This window comes from Nannospalax galili, unplaced genomic scaffold (genome assembly GCF_000622305.1).
Source record: "Nannospalax galili isolate Female #2095 unplaced genomic scaffold, S.galili_v1.0 scaffold960, whole genome shotgun sequence".
In the NCBI taxonomy this organism is placed as follows: Eukaryota; Metazoa; Chordata; class Mammalia; order Rodentia; family Spalacidae; genus Nannospalax; species Nannospalax galili.
In genome coordinates, this window is record NW_008348313.1 from 3172448 (window position 1) to 3185983 (window position 13536).

At 49.7% G+C, this 13536-nt stretch overlaps 2 protein-coding genes across 2 annotated transcripts; both read left to right on the forward strand.

Moving 5' to 3' along the window:
* CUNH19orf84 (chromosome unknown C19orf84 homolog) lies at positions 1-1579 on the forward strand. The gene is made up of 2 exons (XM_008845247.1): positions 1-35; positions 1063-1579. The coding sequence occupies exons 1-2, from the start codon at positions 1-3 to the stop codon at positions 1577-1579; spliced, it is 552 nt and encodes a 183-aa protein (XP_008843469.1).
* Positions 1580-2816: 1237 nt separating this feature from the next.
* On the forward strand, positions 2817-10333 carry Lim2 (lens intrinsic membrane protein 2). Its single transcript, XM_008845196.2, has 5 exons — positions 2817-2868; positions 3205-3385; positions 7614-7763; positions 9489-9623; positions 9997-10333. The coding sequence occupies exons 2-5, from the start codon at positions 3211-3213 to the stop codon at positions 10056-10058; spliced, it is 522 nt and encodes a 173-aa protein (XP_008843418.1). The 5' UTR covers positions 2817-2868; positions 3205-3210; the 3' UTR covers positions 10059-10333.
* The last annotated feature ends 3203 nt before the right edge of the window (positions 10334-13536 follow it).

Genomic DNA, 13536 nt, shown 5'->3' on the forward strand with positions numbered 1-13536 from the left:
ATGGACCAGCCGAAGGATGGGGCTGCGGAGAATGGGTGAGTACGACAAAACCGGCCAGGAAAGAGGCTCGGCGGGAAGAAGGGACGGCAAAGATTAGAGGAGAGGCGTATATTTTTTTTAAAAATTCTATTTATTATTTTTATTTTTTGTGTATGAGTGCATTGCCTGCATGTATGTAAGTGAATCCGTGTTGTGCCGTGCGGTGGAGGTCAGAAGAGGGTTTCAGATTCCCCTGGAACTGGAGTTAAGGATGGTTCATAGCCGCCATGTGGGTGCTGGGAATCGAACCCAAGTTCTCTGCAAGAGCAGGCAGTGCTCCTAACCATCTCTCCAGCCCCATATTTTATTATTTTTATTTTATGTGTATGAGTGTGTTGCCTGCATGTGTGTAAGTGCACCCTTAAGGTAAGGGCTTTGGATCACCTGGAACTAAAGTTACAGACTGCTGTTAGCTGCCATGTGGGTGCTGGGATTCGAACCTGGGTCCTTTGCAAGAGCAGCCAGTGCTCCTAACCACTGAGCCACCTCTCCAGCCCTGTGTCTTGTATTTTTAAAGGCTCAGATATTATGACCTAGGAACAGTCTTGAGCACTTTAGTACTGGGTGTCGAGCAGGTTACTTCAGGAAGTCCAAGGTTAACCTCAGCTATGTAGAGGAGGAAGCCAGCCTGGGCCACGGGAGACTCTGTTATCTCAAAGTAAGTAAGTAAATTAATTCATTAAAAAGCTAAACATTAGCTGGGTGTGGCAGCACAGGCCTTTACTCCCAGTACTCAGGAGGCAGAGGCAGGTGGATCTCTGTGAGTTAGAGGCCAGCCTGGTCTACATAGTGAGTTACAGGCCCGCTGGGGCTGCAGGGAGACCCTATCTCAAAAAAATAAAATTAAATTAAATAAACCTCAGACACAGGAGGTGGAAGTGGACCCAAGCTGTCTGGTGGTTCAGCTTAAGTGCAATCAATAGGAATTAATCGCAGCAGGGGATGGGAGAAAGCCACAGGCCGTGCATCTGCAGAGGTATAAGGAAGATGGTAATGACCTGACCTGTCCTATTGTCTTTCCAGGAACAGCTTTCTGCTGCCGACCCCCGGGACGGAGTCTTGTCCCTTCCCAGCCCTACCACCCTCGTTCCTGAGCAACCTAGATCCAGCCCACCTAGGTCTCCCGGAGCATCTGGCCTCTGTCACCGTCCCCATCCGCCTGGACACGCTGTCCTACCTCCTGCACAGTGCCCTGCTGGGGACCTACAACCTCCAGCAGTCCCTCCCCCCGTGCTCCTGTGCCACGGAGGCGTACCATGTCCAGTCAGACACAGTCAGGAGGCCATTCAGGGGCCGGGGACGTGGTTGGGGATATGGGGGCTGGGAAGGTCAGGGAAGGCCTCCACGAGGCCAGGGCCCATTGAGATGGGGCCCTGGGAGAGGCCAGCAGTTGGACCGGAACACGACAAGGAGCCCTGGGGCTGGCCCCAAGACCCCGACGATGACTCCACCAGCTCAGGATGGGCAGAAGCATTCCGGGGCGCAGGAGTCATCCCTCTCACGGCAGCCTGTTTCCGAAAACTGGGAGGCAGATTACTAGGACCCTGGGGGGGAGTGCCCAGCACCTGGGGAGTTTCCTGGAGCCCCCAACGATCTTCATCAGAGGTACCCCCCCAAACATACCATCTCTCCAATCCACCTGTCCCCAAACCACAATCTCTGCTGGTCCTCTTGAGAAGCTCAGACCTGACTTAAGCACCTTAAACTCATCCTGAACCTGAGTCCACTCCCAGACTCACACCTGACCCATCACTGTCCAAGCATCACCCCAATTCCACCTACAATCCCAGTGTACCCCTCCCAGGGTCCCTGGAACCCCATTCCCAGACACATATGGGGCCGCAAAGCCCTTCCCACTAGGCCCTTCTCCATTCTGCTGTCCGCCCTTTTGCCCCACCAGCCCCTCCCACTCCACTCTGGGCCTTCATTTCCAGTTTTGTGTGTTTGCTTTGGGGGGTATTTTCTTGTTTGTTTTACAGGGTTCTTTTTAGTCCCAGGGATTAAACCCAGGGACTCCTGCATGACACTGAAACACTAAGCTACATCTCCAGCCCTCTAACTTATTCTGAGACAGGGTCTTGCTAAGTTGTCCAGGCTGGCCTTAAACTTGCAGGCCTCCTGCCTCAGCCTTCCAGGTATCTGGGATTAAAGGCCAGGGCCTCCAGGCCTGGCTTCATTCCCAATATTTTGTTCAGACCAGGTCTCACCCTGGTCTCACTCCTCCAGTGTTTAGCAATCCTCCCATCCCAGTTTTTAGTTGGCATGTGCTGCTAGGCTAGGCTTCCCAATCTTTTGTCCTTCCATAGTTACCTCAGACCTTACCACCTCCATTGTTATCTTACAATACAGCCAACCCTAACCCTCAGCATCCACCTTGCCCCAGCCCAGCTCTGACAAGCCCTTGATCCTATACCCCATGAGGAAACCCTCGTCTTGACATGTCCAGACTCCTGTATTCTGCCCCCTCCGGGTGGGAAGCCTTGGAACAATAAATAGATGTAGCTCTTTCTGTGTGCGTTTTGCTGTGTCAGAGACTCGGGCTGCACGGTGGTGGCTGAGAACAAAGCCTGGGAGGTGGGAAGCTCTGGGGGAGGATCACAGAGGCCAGTGGGGCCAGGGACTGGGGGTGGGAGCCCCCATGTCCCTGCTTCAGCGAATTCAATTGGGGCCTTCTGCCACCGCTGCATTTCTGATTACTGGAAGCTGCCAGGGCATGTGGCCATTGTGTGGGGAGGCTTAAGGGATTGAGGGGAAACACTGGGCAGAGGTGCCAGTCTCCACAGAAGGGCTGTGGCAGAAGAAGGGCTCAGAGCAGACTCTACCACTCAGGTAGGTTCCATCTGGGACCTGTAGCCCCTGCCCAGAGACCCAGGGGTCTAGACCCCAGCCTCCTCCCTCAGACCCAGGAGTCCTCCCCAGCCTCCTCCCTCAGACCCAGAGATCCAGACCCCACACTCAGACCCAGGGGTCCAGACCCCAGTCCTTCTCCTTCAGACCCAGGGTCCTCCCCAGCCTCCTCCCTCAGACCCAGGGGTCCAGACCTCAGCCTCCTCCCTCAGATCCAAGGGTCCAGACCCCAGCCTCCTCCCTCAGACCCAGGGGTCCTCCCCTCCTCCCTCAGATCCAGAAAAATAGCTCAGAGCCCCAGTTCTCCCCTCTCCACAGATCACCATGTACAGCTTCATGGGTGGTGGCCTCTTCTGTGCCTGGGTGGGAACCATCCTGTTAGTGGTGGCTGCAGCCACAGATCACTGGATGCAGTACTGGCTGTCCGGATCCTTCGCCCACCAGGGGCTGTGGTGGTACTGCCTGGGTAACAAGTGCTTCCTGCAGACGGAGAGCATCGGTGAGCCCTGGGCCAGGGTCTGAGCATTGCTGAAGGCCCAGCCCTCATCCAGAACAGATCACCCCTGGCATTCCAGTGGGGTGCCTGGTGGCTCAGAGAGGCAGAGGGACTGACTCCAAGGACCCTCAGCAGGGAGGGGGACAGACCTGCATCTCGGATTGTTTTCTAGCTGCAGTGGTGGGTCTCAGGCCTTGCGGTTAGGTTGGTGAGGTGGCATTTCCTGGCACAAAAAGGTGTCAGGTGCAGCAGTAGTTGGGGCTGGGCTTGCCAGAGCATTTTATAAATTTATGCTGTGAGATGGGCATAGTAGCATGTGGCTACAGTCTCATGAGTTTGAGAACGTCCTGAACTACATGGTGAGACACTGTCTCAAAATACAAAAAAAAAAAAACAATAAATAAATGCTGTGGGCCAATGAGCTGTTAGAGACGGGCCCACAGAGGCTGTGGATGTGCTAAATGCCAGATGAAGGACATTTTGCTATTTACAGTATACCAGGCAGTGTATAGATAGATGGATGGCTGGATGATGGCTGGCTGGCTGGCTGGATGGATGGATGGATGGATGGATGGATGGATGGATGGATACATACATACATACATACATAAAATAGGATGGAAATGTAAATGATGGATTGGATAGATTAATAGATGGCTAGTCAAAATAAGACAGGAAGGAAGGAAGGAAAGGAAGGAAGGAAGGAAGGAAGGAAGGAAGGAAGGAAGGAAGGAAGGAAGGAAGGAAGGAAGGGAGGGAGGGAGGGAGGGAGGGTAGATGGCTAGGTGGAGAGAAAGAGCCAGACAGATAAACATGATGGCTCACACCTATAATCCCAGAACCCAGAGGCTGAGGCAGGACCCCAAACAAACAAAAGATGGATGGGTGCCTGGGCTTGGTGGTGCACACCTTTGATCCCAGCACTGAAGAGGCAGAGGCTGGAGGATCTCTGTAAATTCGAGGCCAGCCTGGTCTACATAGTGATAGACTCTGTCTCACAAAAACAGAAAAAAAATAGATGATTGATGATAGATGATAGATAGATGATAGATAGGTAGAGAGAGATAGATAGATGATAGATAGATTGATAGATGATAGATAGATAGATAGATAGATAGATAGATAGATAGATGATAGATAGGTGATAGATAGATGATAGGTGATAGATGATAGATAGGTGATAGATAGATGATAGATAGGCAGACAGATAGATGATGATGACAGATAGATAGATGATAGGGATAGATGATAGAAATACATGATAGATGATAGATAGATAGATGATAGGGATAGATAGATGATAAAAATACATGATAGATAGATAGATAGATAGATATAGATAGATAGATAGATGATAGATAGATGATAGATAGGCAGACAGATAGATGATTAGATAGATAGATAAGATTAGATAGATAGATAGATGATAGATAGATAGATGATAGATAGATAGATAGATAGATAGATAGATAGATAGATAGATAGATAGATAAGATAGGTAGGTAAATGTTGGGAGCTGTTTGTCTATTATGTACATTGAGCTGTGGCAGCCTTGTTTACTGAGTTTGTGTTATGCACACCGGTATCTAATCTGCCTAATCAGGAGGAATGTGTTTATATGGAGAGCCTCACAACACCTGACCTGGAGGCAATAGTGGTAAACAAAAAGATCAAAGAAGCCTTTGAAGTATCTGACCACTCCTTGACCCTCAGATACAATTGAGTTTTTCTGTATAAAAAGGTGGAGCTGAAATAAACCGGGGCTACAATCACCACTGTTAGTCCTCCCAAGTATCTTTTCTGTCTCTTGTTCTTTCTTTCAATCCTCACTCCCCCTTTCAGGTACTGTCCGTCTTGGCTGGCTGGCACCGGCAGGTAGGTAGATAGATAGATGATAGATAGATAAGATTAGATAGATAGATGATAGATTAGATAGGTAGATAGATAGATGATTGATGATAGATAGATAGATAGATAGATAGATGATAGATGATGGATGGATGATAGATAGATAGATAGATAGATAGATAGATAGATAGATAGATAGATAGATAGATAGATAGATGATAGACAGATTGATCCCAGCCTTGGGCATGGGGCTTGCTGTCCAGCCTGCCTACCCTAACTAATGAGCTCCAGGACAGTAAGAGACCTTGTTTCAAAAAGCAAGGAGAAGGCCAGGTGTAGGGGTGTAGGCTTTTTAATCCCGGCACTGGGGAGGCAGAGGCAGGCGATCTCTGTGAGTTCAAGGCCATCCTGGTCTACATAGTGAGTTCCAGGACAGCTGGGGCTACAGGGAGACCCTGTCTCAAGATGGACAGCACCTGAAGAACCCAAGGTTGACTTTTGTCTTCAACTTGTACATACACATGTGCATACACACCTGCATCCATGTGCACCACAGACACATGATAGAAGAGGGGAAACAGAGATATATTACATAGTATATATTAGATAATATCTAATAGTAATGAATAATTATACTACATTATTCATAATATAATTTCTATAACATGGAAAATTGGTAATGCCTAATATATTTTATTTAGTATATTATACAATACAGTATATAATATCTATCACAAGATGTGTACAGCACATTTATTAGCAATCTATTGAGTTTTATTAATAATAATGAATTCACTGAGTGTTTCCCCTCTCTCAAGCATTTACAAGTCAACTTTCTTCCATTTCCTGGGGATGTTAGCAGGGCGGTTCTACTGTGTGTTTGGATCAAAACGGGGGCAGGCATGGTGTCAAACCCTGTAATCCCAGCTCTAAGTAGACTGAGGCAGGAGAATCCAGTTCCAGGACGACCTGGGCTACAGAAGGAGAGTATGTCTCAAACACAGCCAGGTTTGGTATCTCCAGCCTGTCATCCCAGCCCTTGGAAGGGCTGGAGAATCAGGAGTTCAAGGTCAACCTTGGAGATAGAGTAAATTCAAGGACAACCTGGGCTACATGATACTCTGTCTCATAGAGAGAGGGGAGGGGAGGGGAGGAGCGGGAGGAAGAAACACAAGAACAAGTAGGATTTGACCTCAGTCTCCTGGACTGGCTGAGCAGACAGAGCTTGCCACAGGCACAGAGCCCTGAGAACTGCACAGAATTTCACAACCCCCAACTTACTGAACCAGCCCTGGGAGGGAGGGAGAAATGAAGCCCATTTGCTGGAGGAGTAAACAGACGCCATGACAGTGAAGTGGCTTCTCCAGCATGAGAGGGGCCCTCTTGTCTCCAACTTCACTCGTGGCTTTTGGTGAAGCTGACCCATCTGTGCCACTCTGCCTATTCCGTCTGCTTCTGGAGGGGAATTCCCTGGGGGAGGACACATTGTCCTCCCTTCCTCAGTCTGTCTCTACCTCTCTCTGTCTCTCTCTGTCCCCCCCTCACCTCCCTCCCCTAGAGCCCCTCTCATATGCTAGGCAAGTATTCTACCCCTGAGCCACACCCCAGCCCCTCACTGGGGATTCTAGGCAGGGGCTCTACCATGGAGCCACACCCCAGTCCCTCACTGGGGGATTTTAGGCTCTACCACTGAGTCGTGCCCCAGCCCTTCACTGGGGCATCCTAGGCAGGGGCTCTACCCCTGAGCCATACCCCAGGCCCTCACTGGGGGATTCTAAGCAATCACTTTACCACTGAGCCACCTCCCCATCATCTATCATCTCTTTTTTATGTTTTTCTTTTTCTTCTGAAGCAGAGTCTTGCTGAGTTACCCTGGCTGGCCTTGAACTCACAGCAAGCCTCATTTCTCAGCCTTAGGCCTGGCCATCCAGCTGCCAGAGGTGGAACAGAGGGGAGATGGACAAGGGGAGGGCTTGATGAGGGTTCTTGGTTCATGTGACAGCTTCAGAGCCACACACCTGGCCACCCCAGGGACATGCCTCACCCATATCCATTCTTGGGTATTTCCAAAACAGCTGGATAATTTGCTTACCAGCAGTAATTTGTTTAGAAATGAGAACCATAGCCCTGAATGGCTTCCTAGGGGCGTAGGTGCCCTCCAGGAGAAGTTAAGCTGGAGAGGGTTATAGACAAGGCAGTTAGAACCCTGAGCCGTGGGGAAAGATGGTGACCAGGATTGGAAGGGTGCTTCCCAGAGGGAGTCTTGGGGGCTGAGCTTTGGGGGATGAATAGAAGTGTGTGTCCAGTGAAAAAGAGGGAGGGAAGTGCTGACTCACAAGCCCAGAGGCAGCGGCTCTCCAGTGACTGTGACGTGTCCCCACAGCATACTGGAATGCCACCCGGGCCTTCATGATCCTGTCTGCCTTGTGTGCCACCTCGGGCATCATCATGGGTGTCCTGGCCTTCGCTCAGCAGTCCACCTTCACCTGCCTCTCCAGGCCCTTCTCTGCTGGCATCCTGTTTTTTGTCTCCAGTGCATGAGCCCACCCTCCTCTCCCCCTCCCCAAGTTCCTGACCTCACCCTTCCCACCCCAACACTTCTGTTCCCCCCCCCTTCTCTTTACTGTCCACCCTACTCCCCTCTCTTCCCAAAACCAGCTTGATGGACGTTTCTTTCTTCTTTTAACTAGAAATAATTTTGCTCTTCCTCCCTCCCTCCTTTCCTTTCTCTCTTTTTCCTGGTGTTAATAATAAAAACCCAGTAATTTACATATCCTAGGAAAGCACCCTACTGTTGAGCCACACCCCAGCCCCTCACTGGGGATCCTAGGCAGGGGCTCCACCACTGAGCCATACCCCAGCCCCTCTGGGGATTCTAGGCAGGGGCTCTACCACTGAGCCATACCCCAGCCCCTCTGGGGATCCTAGGCAGGGGCTCCACCACTGAGCCATACCCCAGCCCCTCTGGGGATTCTAGGCAGGGGCTCTACCACTGAGCCACATTCCTGGCCTCTTTTTACTTTTTATTTTGAGACAGGTTTTTCAGTAAGTTGCCCAGGCCAGTGTTGAACCTGCCATCCTCCTGTTTCAGCTCCCTAAATGGTAGGATGACAAGCATCCAACACAGGAAAGATTACCTCTAATTTCAACATATTCTGACACTAACTAATACACTGAAATACAATTCTGGCCTGTGTCAGACTTCAAAGTCCCCAACACAGGATGTAAGTGGGATCCCCAAGCCACCCACACTTTTCTCTAACTGGCTACAAATTCAGAGGTTTCTAAGACACTCTTGGGTTGAAAATTCAATGGAAAAACTCATAGAACTTGAGAATAAGTTACTCTTGCAATGACAGTTTCATTATAAAGGTCGCAGCTCAAGACCAGCAAATGGAGCGACATAGGGCTCTGAGTCTCATCAGAATTTCATGCTGCAGCTGATGAGTGCCACATGTGGTTACTTTTTTCTCGTCACTGTGATGAAATCCTTGACAAAGAAAAAAAAACAGCTTAAGGAAGGTATAGTTTATTTTGACTTGCAGTTTGAGGGCACAGTCCAACATGACAGAGACGCAACGGCAAGAATGTGGAGCAGGTGATCACACCACATCCTCAGTCAGAAAGCATAAAGCAACAAATGCTGGCGATCAGCTGTTTCTCCTACGTATTCAGTCCAGGACCCCAAGCCCATGAGCTAGTGCTGCCCACATCCAGGATGGGTTTTCCCACCTCAGTTAAACCTCACTGAAACACAGTGGCAGACACCCTCAAAGGTGTATCTCTTAGGTGAGTCTAAATCCAGTCAAGCTGACAGTGAAGGTTCCCCATCACAGTTGGAATCTCGGTGCAAGGACTTTGTCTGACCAGCTTCCTCTCCATCCCAGAGGCAGAGCTGATACCTCAGGCTTGAGACCTTAACAGTCTAGTCCCCTGGTGGGTCTTTCTGATGGCCATCTTGAGCCATCTGTTTCATGAACATAAACTCCAGTGTGGTCCGGTGAGCTCTCTGGAGTAGCTAAGACTTTCCTATAACTTAGACAGTGTAAGGATTTAGACCCCCTCCCAAATGGAGAGGCAAAGACCAGTCAAATCTTTTATCCTGCAGCCCAGCCCTTCCCTCACCCCCATCCCAGCCCTACCCCACTCTCTTCATTCTCTCGTCCCCACGAGCACTAACCTCCCCTTTGCTTGTTTCTCCTTCTGTATCTCCAACTGCCCTGGCCTTCTCACCCCCACCCCTATGATCTCTCTTCAGCTCTGTTTGCCCCGCTGGCCCTGGCCATTTACACTGGCGTCACAGTCAGCTTCCTCGGCCGCTGCTTTGGGGACTGGCGCTTTTCCTGGTCTTTCATCCTGGGCTGCGTAGCCCTGCTCATGACCTTCTTTGCAGGTACTGAGGTTGGAGAGGTGGGAAGGTCAAGGTGTGGGGCAGGGTAGGCACTTCAAAGAGTCGGATGACAGGACTTCCCACAGTGATGTGAAGGCGGGGTGGGCACCTTAGAGAGTGGGATGACAGGATTTCCCACAGGGTGGGCACCCCAGAGGGTCAGATGACAGGATCTCACTTCAGTCATCTGAAGTCAGGGTGAGCATCTGAGAGTGTCAAATGACAGGATCTCCCACAGTGATCTGAAGGCAGATCCCAGGCCTGGGGAGTCTGGGGGCTGGTGATCCTCCAGGGAGGGAAGAAAGGAGGAGTCTCCTGGGATGGGAACAGAGGCCAAGAGGGTTTGGGGTATCAACTGGGGTGTCTGTTCACACAGGAATCTTCTACATGTGTGCCTACCAGATGCACGAGTCCCGGCACCTCTCCACCCCATGCTGAGGCCTGGGGTCAAACTTGCCACCAGGAGTTAGAATGATGGCACAGAAGAAGGAAAGGGTCTAGAGGCGGGAAGTCCTGGCTCCTAGGGGCATGAGGGGGCTCAGTCCTACACTCTGGATGGGAGCCCCTGATCCCTCTGTCCTGCAGGGAAGGAGGAAGAGTTAGGGCCAAGTGGGAGCTGAGATGCTCCAAAGCCCCAGCTGTCCCAGGGGTGTTAGAGAAATGGAAACTCTATAGAGTGACATTTGGGCATGTAATAAAAGTGATGTGAAACTACTGATGTGTGAATCCTTGAAGGGTTGGGGTGGAAACTAACAGGCTAGGGTGGTTGTGGGAGGGGAACTGGGGTGCTCTGGTATGGTGACCCTATTTCCTCAGTTTCTATGGGGATGAGAACAAGATAAATCAGCCACTACCCAGGAGAATTCAGCTTCTAGAAACAGAGGCGTGGGGTAGCAGGATCAACAAAGATCTGTGAAAGCACAGCATACCTGCCTTCCCACCTCAACTCCAGGCAGCCAGCTTCCTGACTCCTCTCCACTGGAGAGGCCCCTCCACTAGAAGCAGCACAGCTCTGAGCTAGGTTCCTGCCTCTATTTTCTTTGTGTGTGTGTGAGATAGACTCTCATGTAGCCCAGGCTGACCTCAAATTTTTTATATAGCCAACGATGACCTTGAATTTTTGATCCTCCTGCCTCCACCTCCTGAGTACTAGGATGAAAGTCATGCACCACCATGCCCAGTTTTATGTGGTGCTGGGAACATAACCCAGGGCTTTGTGCATGCTAGGCAAGCACTCTACAACTGAGCTGCATCTCCTATCCCTGCACCTTCTCTTTCATGTCATTAGAGGCTAGCCTGGTCTACATAGTGAGTTCCAGGCCAGCCAGGGCCACATAATGAGACCCTATTTCAGATAAACAAACAATTAAACAAATAAAGTATATGTTAAGTATTTTTAAACTTTATTATTTTTATGTGTATGCATGCATGTATTGCCTGCATGTAGGTAAGTGCACCCGTGTTGTGCAATGCCTGAGGAGGTCAGAAGAGGCTGTCGGATCCCCTGGGACTGGAGTTACAGACAGTTGTTAGGTGCCATGTGGGTGCTGGGATTTGAACCCGGGTCTTCTGTAAGAACAACCAGTGTTCTTAATCTCTGAGCCATCTCTCCAGCCCGCAAGTGTGGGAGACAGGCTTGAGCCTAGGGTGAAAGTCTTATTGACTGCCATACAGAGGCAGCCCAACCCCTGGAGCCACTAGGAACGCCTGTGAGCTTGTGACATTTGCTCCCATTGGCAGATCATGAGACTGATGCCTAGAGCTTGCCACTCCCTAATCACCACCCTTGAGATCCCAAATTGCAGCACTTAGACAGCCTGGGTCTCGTGATTCCCAGGAAACCAGGTCCTATAAGGAAACCCGAACCTAGTAACCTGAAACCCACTATGCTAATGAGGAGTCTGGCTCGGGGATGTCATGATAGGACACAGCCCTGCCAAAGATCTGAGTTGTAACTTCTTGATTGGACCCTGACCCCTATATAAGCTTGTGCCCTTGTGCACCATGCGGAGAGCAGCCACAGGTGGTGCCCATGCGAGTGGAGGAGCGGCACCCGGAGATAGCACTGGAAGAGTAGACGGGCGGCTGCCAGGCCGCACCCAAGGATTTTTTTTTTAATTTTATTTATTATTTTTAATTTTATGTGTATGAGTGAAATGCGTCCCATGTCATGCAGTGCCTGCAGAGGTCAGAAGAGGGTGTCAGATCCCCTGGAACTGGAGTTACAGTTGTTAGCTGCCATGTGGGTGCTGGGAATCAAACCCGGGTCCTCTACAAGAGCAGTCAGTGCTCTTAACCACTTGAGCCATCTCTCCAGTCCCAATAGCTTAAATTTTTAAAAAGAATCTTTATTACAGGCTCTGCTAATCAATGTTAGACAAGTAGGGGTTTATTTTCTAAAATATTATTGGTGTACTCTCAAAAAACAGTATTATATTTATAGTGACTTAGAATAGTGGCGGCTGAGGCCGTTTTTAAAGATTTATTTTTATTATTTTAGGATTTATTTTTATTTATGTGTATGAATGAATGCCATTTGAAGGGGGGGTTTACTCACGGAGGACAGCTGGAGTTATATGTAGCTGTGAACTGCCCAATATGGGAATTGAACTCAGGTCCTTTGGAAGAGCAGCAAGTGCACTGTTGAGCCATGTTCCCAACCCCTATTTATTTTTATGTGTGTGTGTTTGTCTGCATGTAGGTAAGTGCATCACATGCATGCAGTGCCTACAGCAGCCAGAAGAGGGCATCAGATCCCCTAGAACTGGAGTTACAGACAGTTTCGAGTTGTTATGTGGGTGCTGGGAACTGAACTCGGGTCCTCTGCAAGACCATCCAGTGCTGTTAAACTGCTGAGCCATCTCTCCAGCCTCTCAGGTATTTTTTAACAGATTTATTGGGGTCTGCATAAGTAAAAACTTTTACTCAGGCTTATTCCTGTAAACATTTATAGGTTCTGACTGTAGTGATAATATTGCTGCAATAATAACTCTAGACTCAAATCTCAAAATGAAGAGGGATCTCAAATATTGCAGTCATAAAAACACATTTCTGGCCAGGTATGGTTGTGCATGCCTTTAGTCCCAGCACTTGGGAGGCAGAGGCAGGCTGATCTCTGTTAATTCAAGGCCAGTCTGGTCTACACAGTGAGTTCCAGGCCAAATGGGGCTACAGGGAGACCCTGTCTTTAAAAGACGAAAAAAGAAAAAGAAAAAATAACTTCTGGAGGTTGGAGAGATATGTATGCGTGTATTGCCTGCATGTATGTGAGTGCACCCGTGCCATGCAATGCCTCGGAGGTCAGAAGAGGACTTCGGATTCCCCTGGAACTGGAGTTAAGAATGGTTCATAGCTGCCATATGGGTCCTGGGAATTGAACCTGGGTCCTCTGCAAGAGCAGTCAGTGCTCTTAACTGCTGAGTCATCTCTCCAGCCCCATATAAAAGATATATATTTTTTAATGATGGGGTTTCAGTCATGGAAGGTGGCTGGGCTGATTTGCTCACCATGTGCCTGAGTCCCGGGCTTCCTGATGCCTGCCTCTGTGCTCCTTGCTGGAGCCCTGTATGTGGCCGTTTTGTGTTAGTGGCCACACTGCCTGTGATGTGCTCCCTGTGCATCTGGGAGCCCGTCCTCCTGATCTTGTTCTCAGAAGCAGACACTTGCCTGGCTGGTGAGAGACAGAGATCTGCAAGTTCACTCTCTAGTAATGAGAAATCTGGTGTCCCGTGGCATCTCTTGTGCTCAGCATTCACCAGCCGGCCTCTTCTGGCCTAGTTCATGGTTGTGATCAAAGTCCCCTGGCAAGCCAGTGTCACACACAGAGGATTCCTGGGCTTTCTTTTTTCTTCCATTTTTTCTTTGACTTCCTTTTCTTTTTTCTCCCTCCCCCTCCTCCCCCTCTCCCTGCTTCCCC

Bases quoted from the DNA above. Each gene is read 5' to 3' on its own strand.
- CUNH19orf84 (XM_008845247.1), top strand. From the start codon at position 1: ATGGACCAGCCGAAGGATGGGGCTGCGGAGAATGG. The intron at 36-1,062 runs GTGAGTACGACA...TTGTCTTTCCAG, and splicing joins GATGGGGCTGCGGAGAATGG to GAACAGCTTTCTGCTGCCGA.
- Lim2 (XM_008845196.2), top strand. From the start codon at position 3,211: ATGTACAGCTTCATGGGTGGTGGCCTCTTCTGTGCCTGGGTGGGAACC. The intron at 3,386-7,613 runs GTGAGCCCTGGG...GTGTCCCCACAG, and splicing joins CCTGCAGACGGAGAGCATCG to CATACTGGAATGCCACCCGG. The intron at 9,624-9,996 runs GTACTGAGGTTG...CTGTTCACACAG, and splicing joins GCTCATGACCTTCTTTGCAG to GAATCTTCTACATGTGTGCC.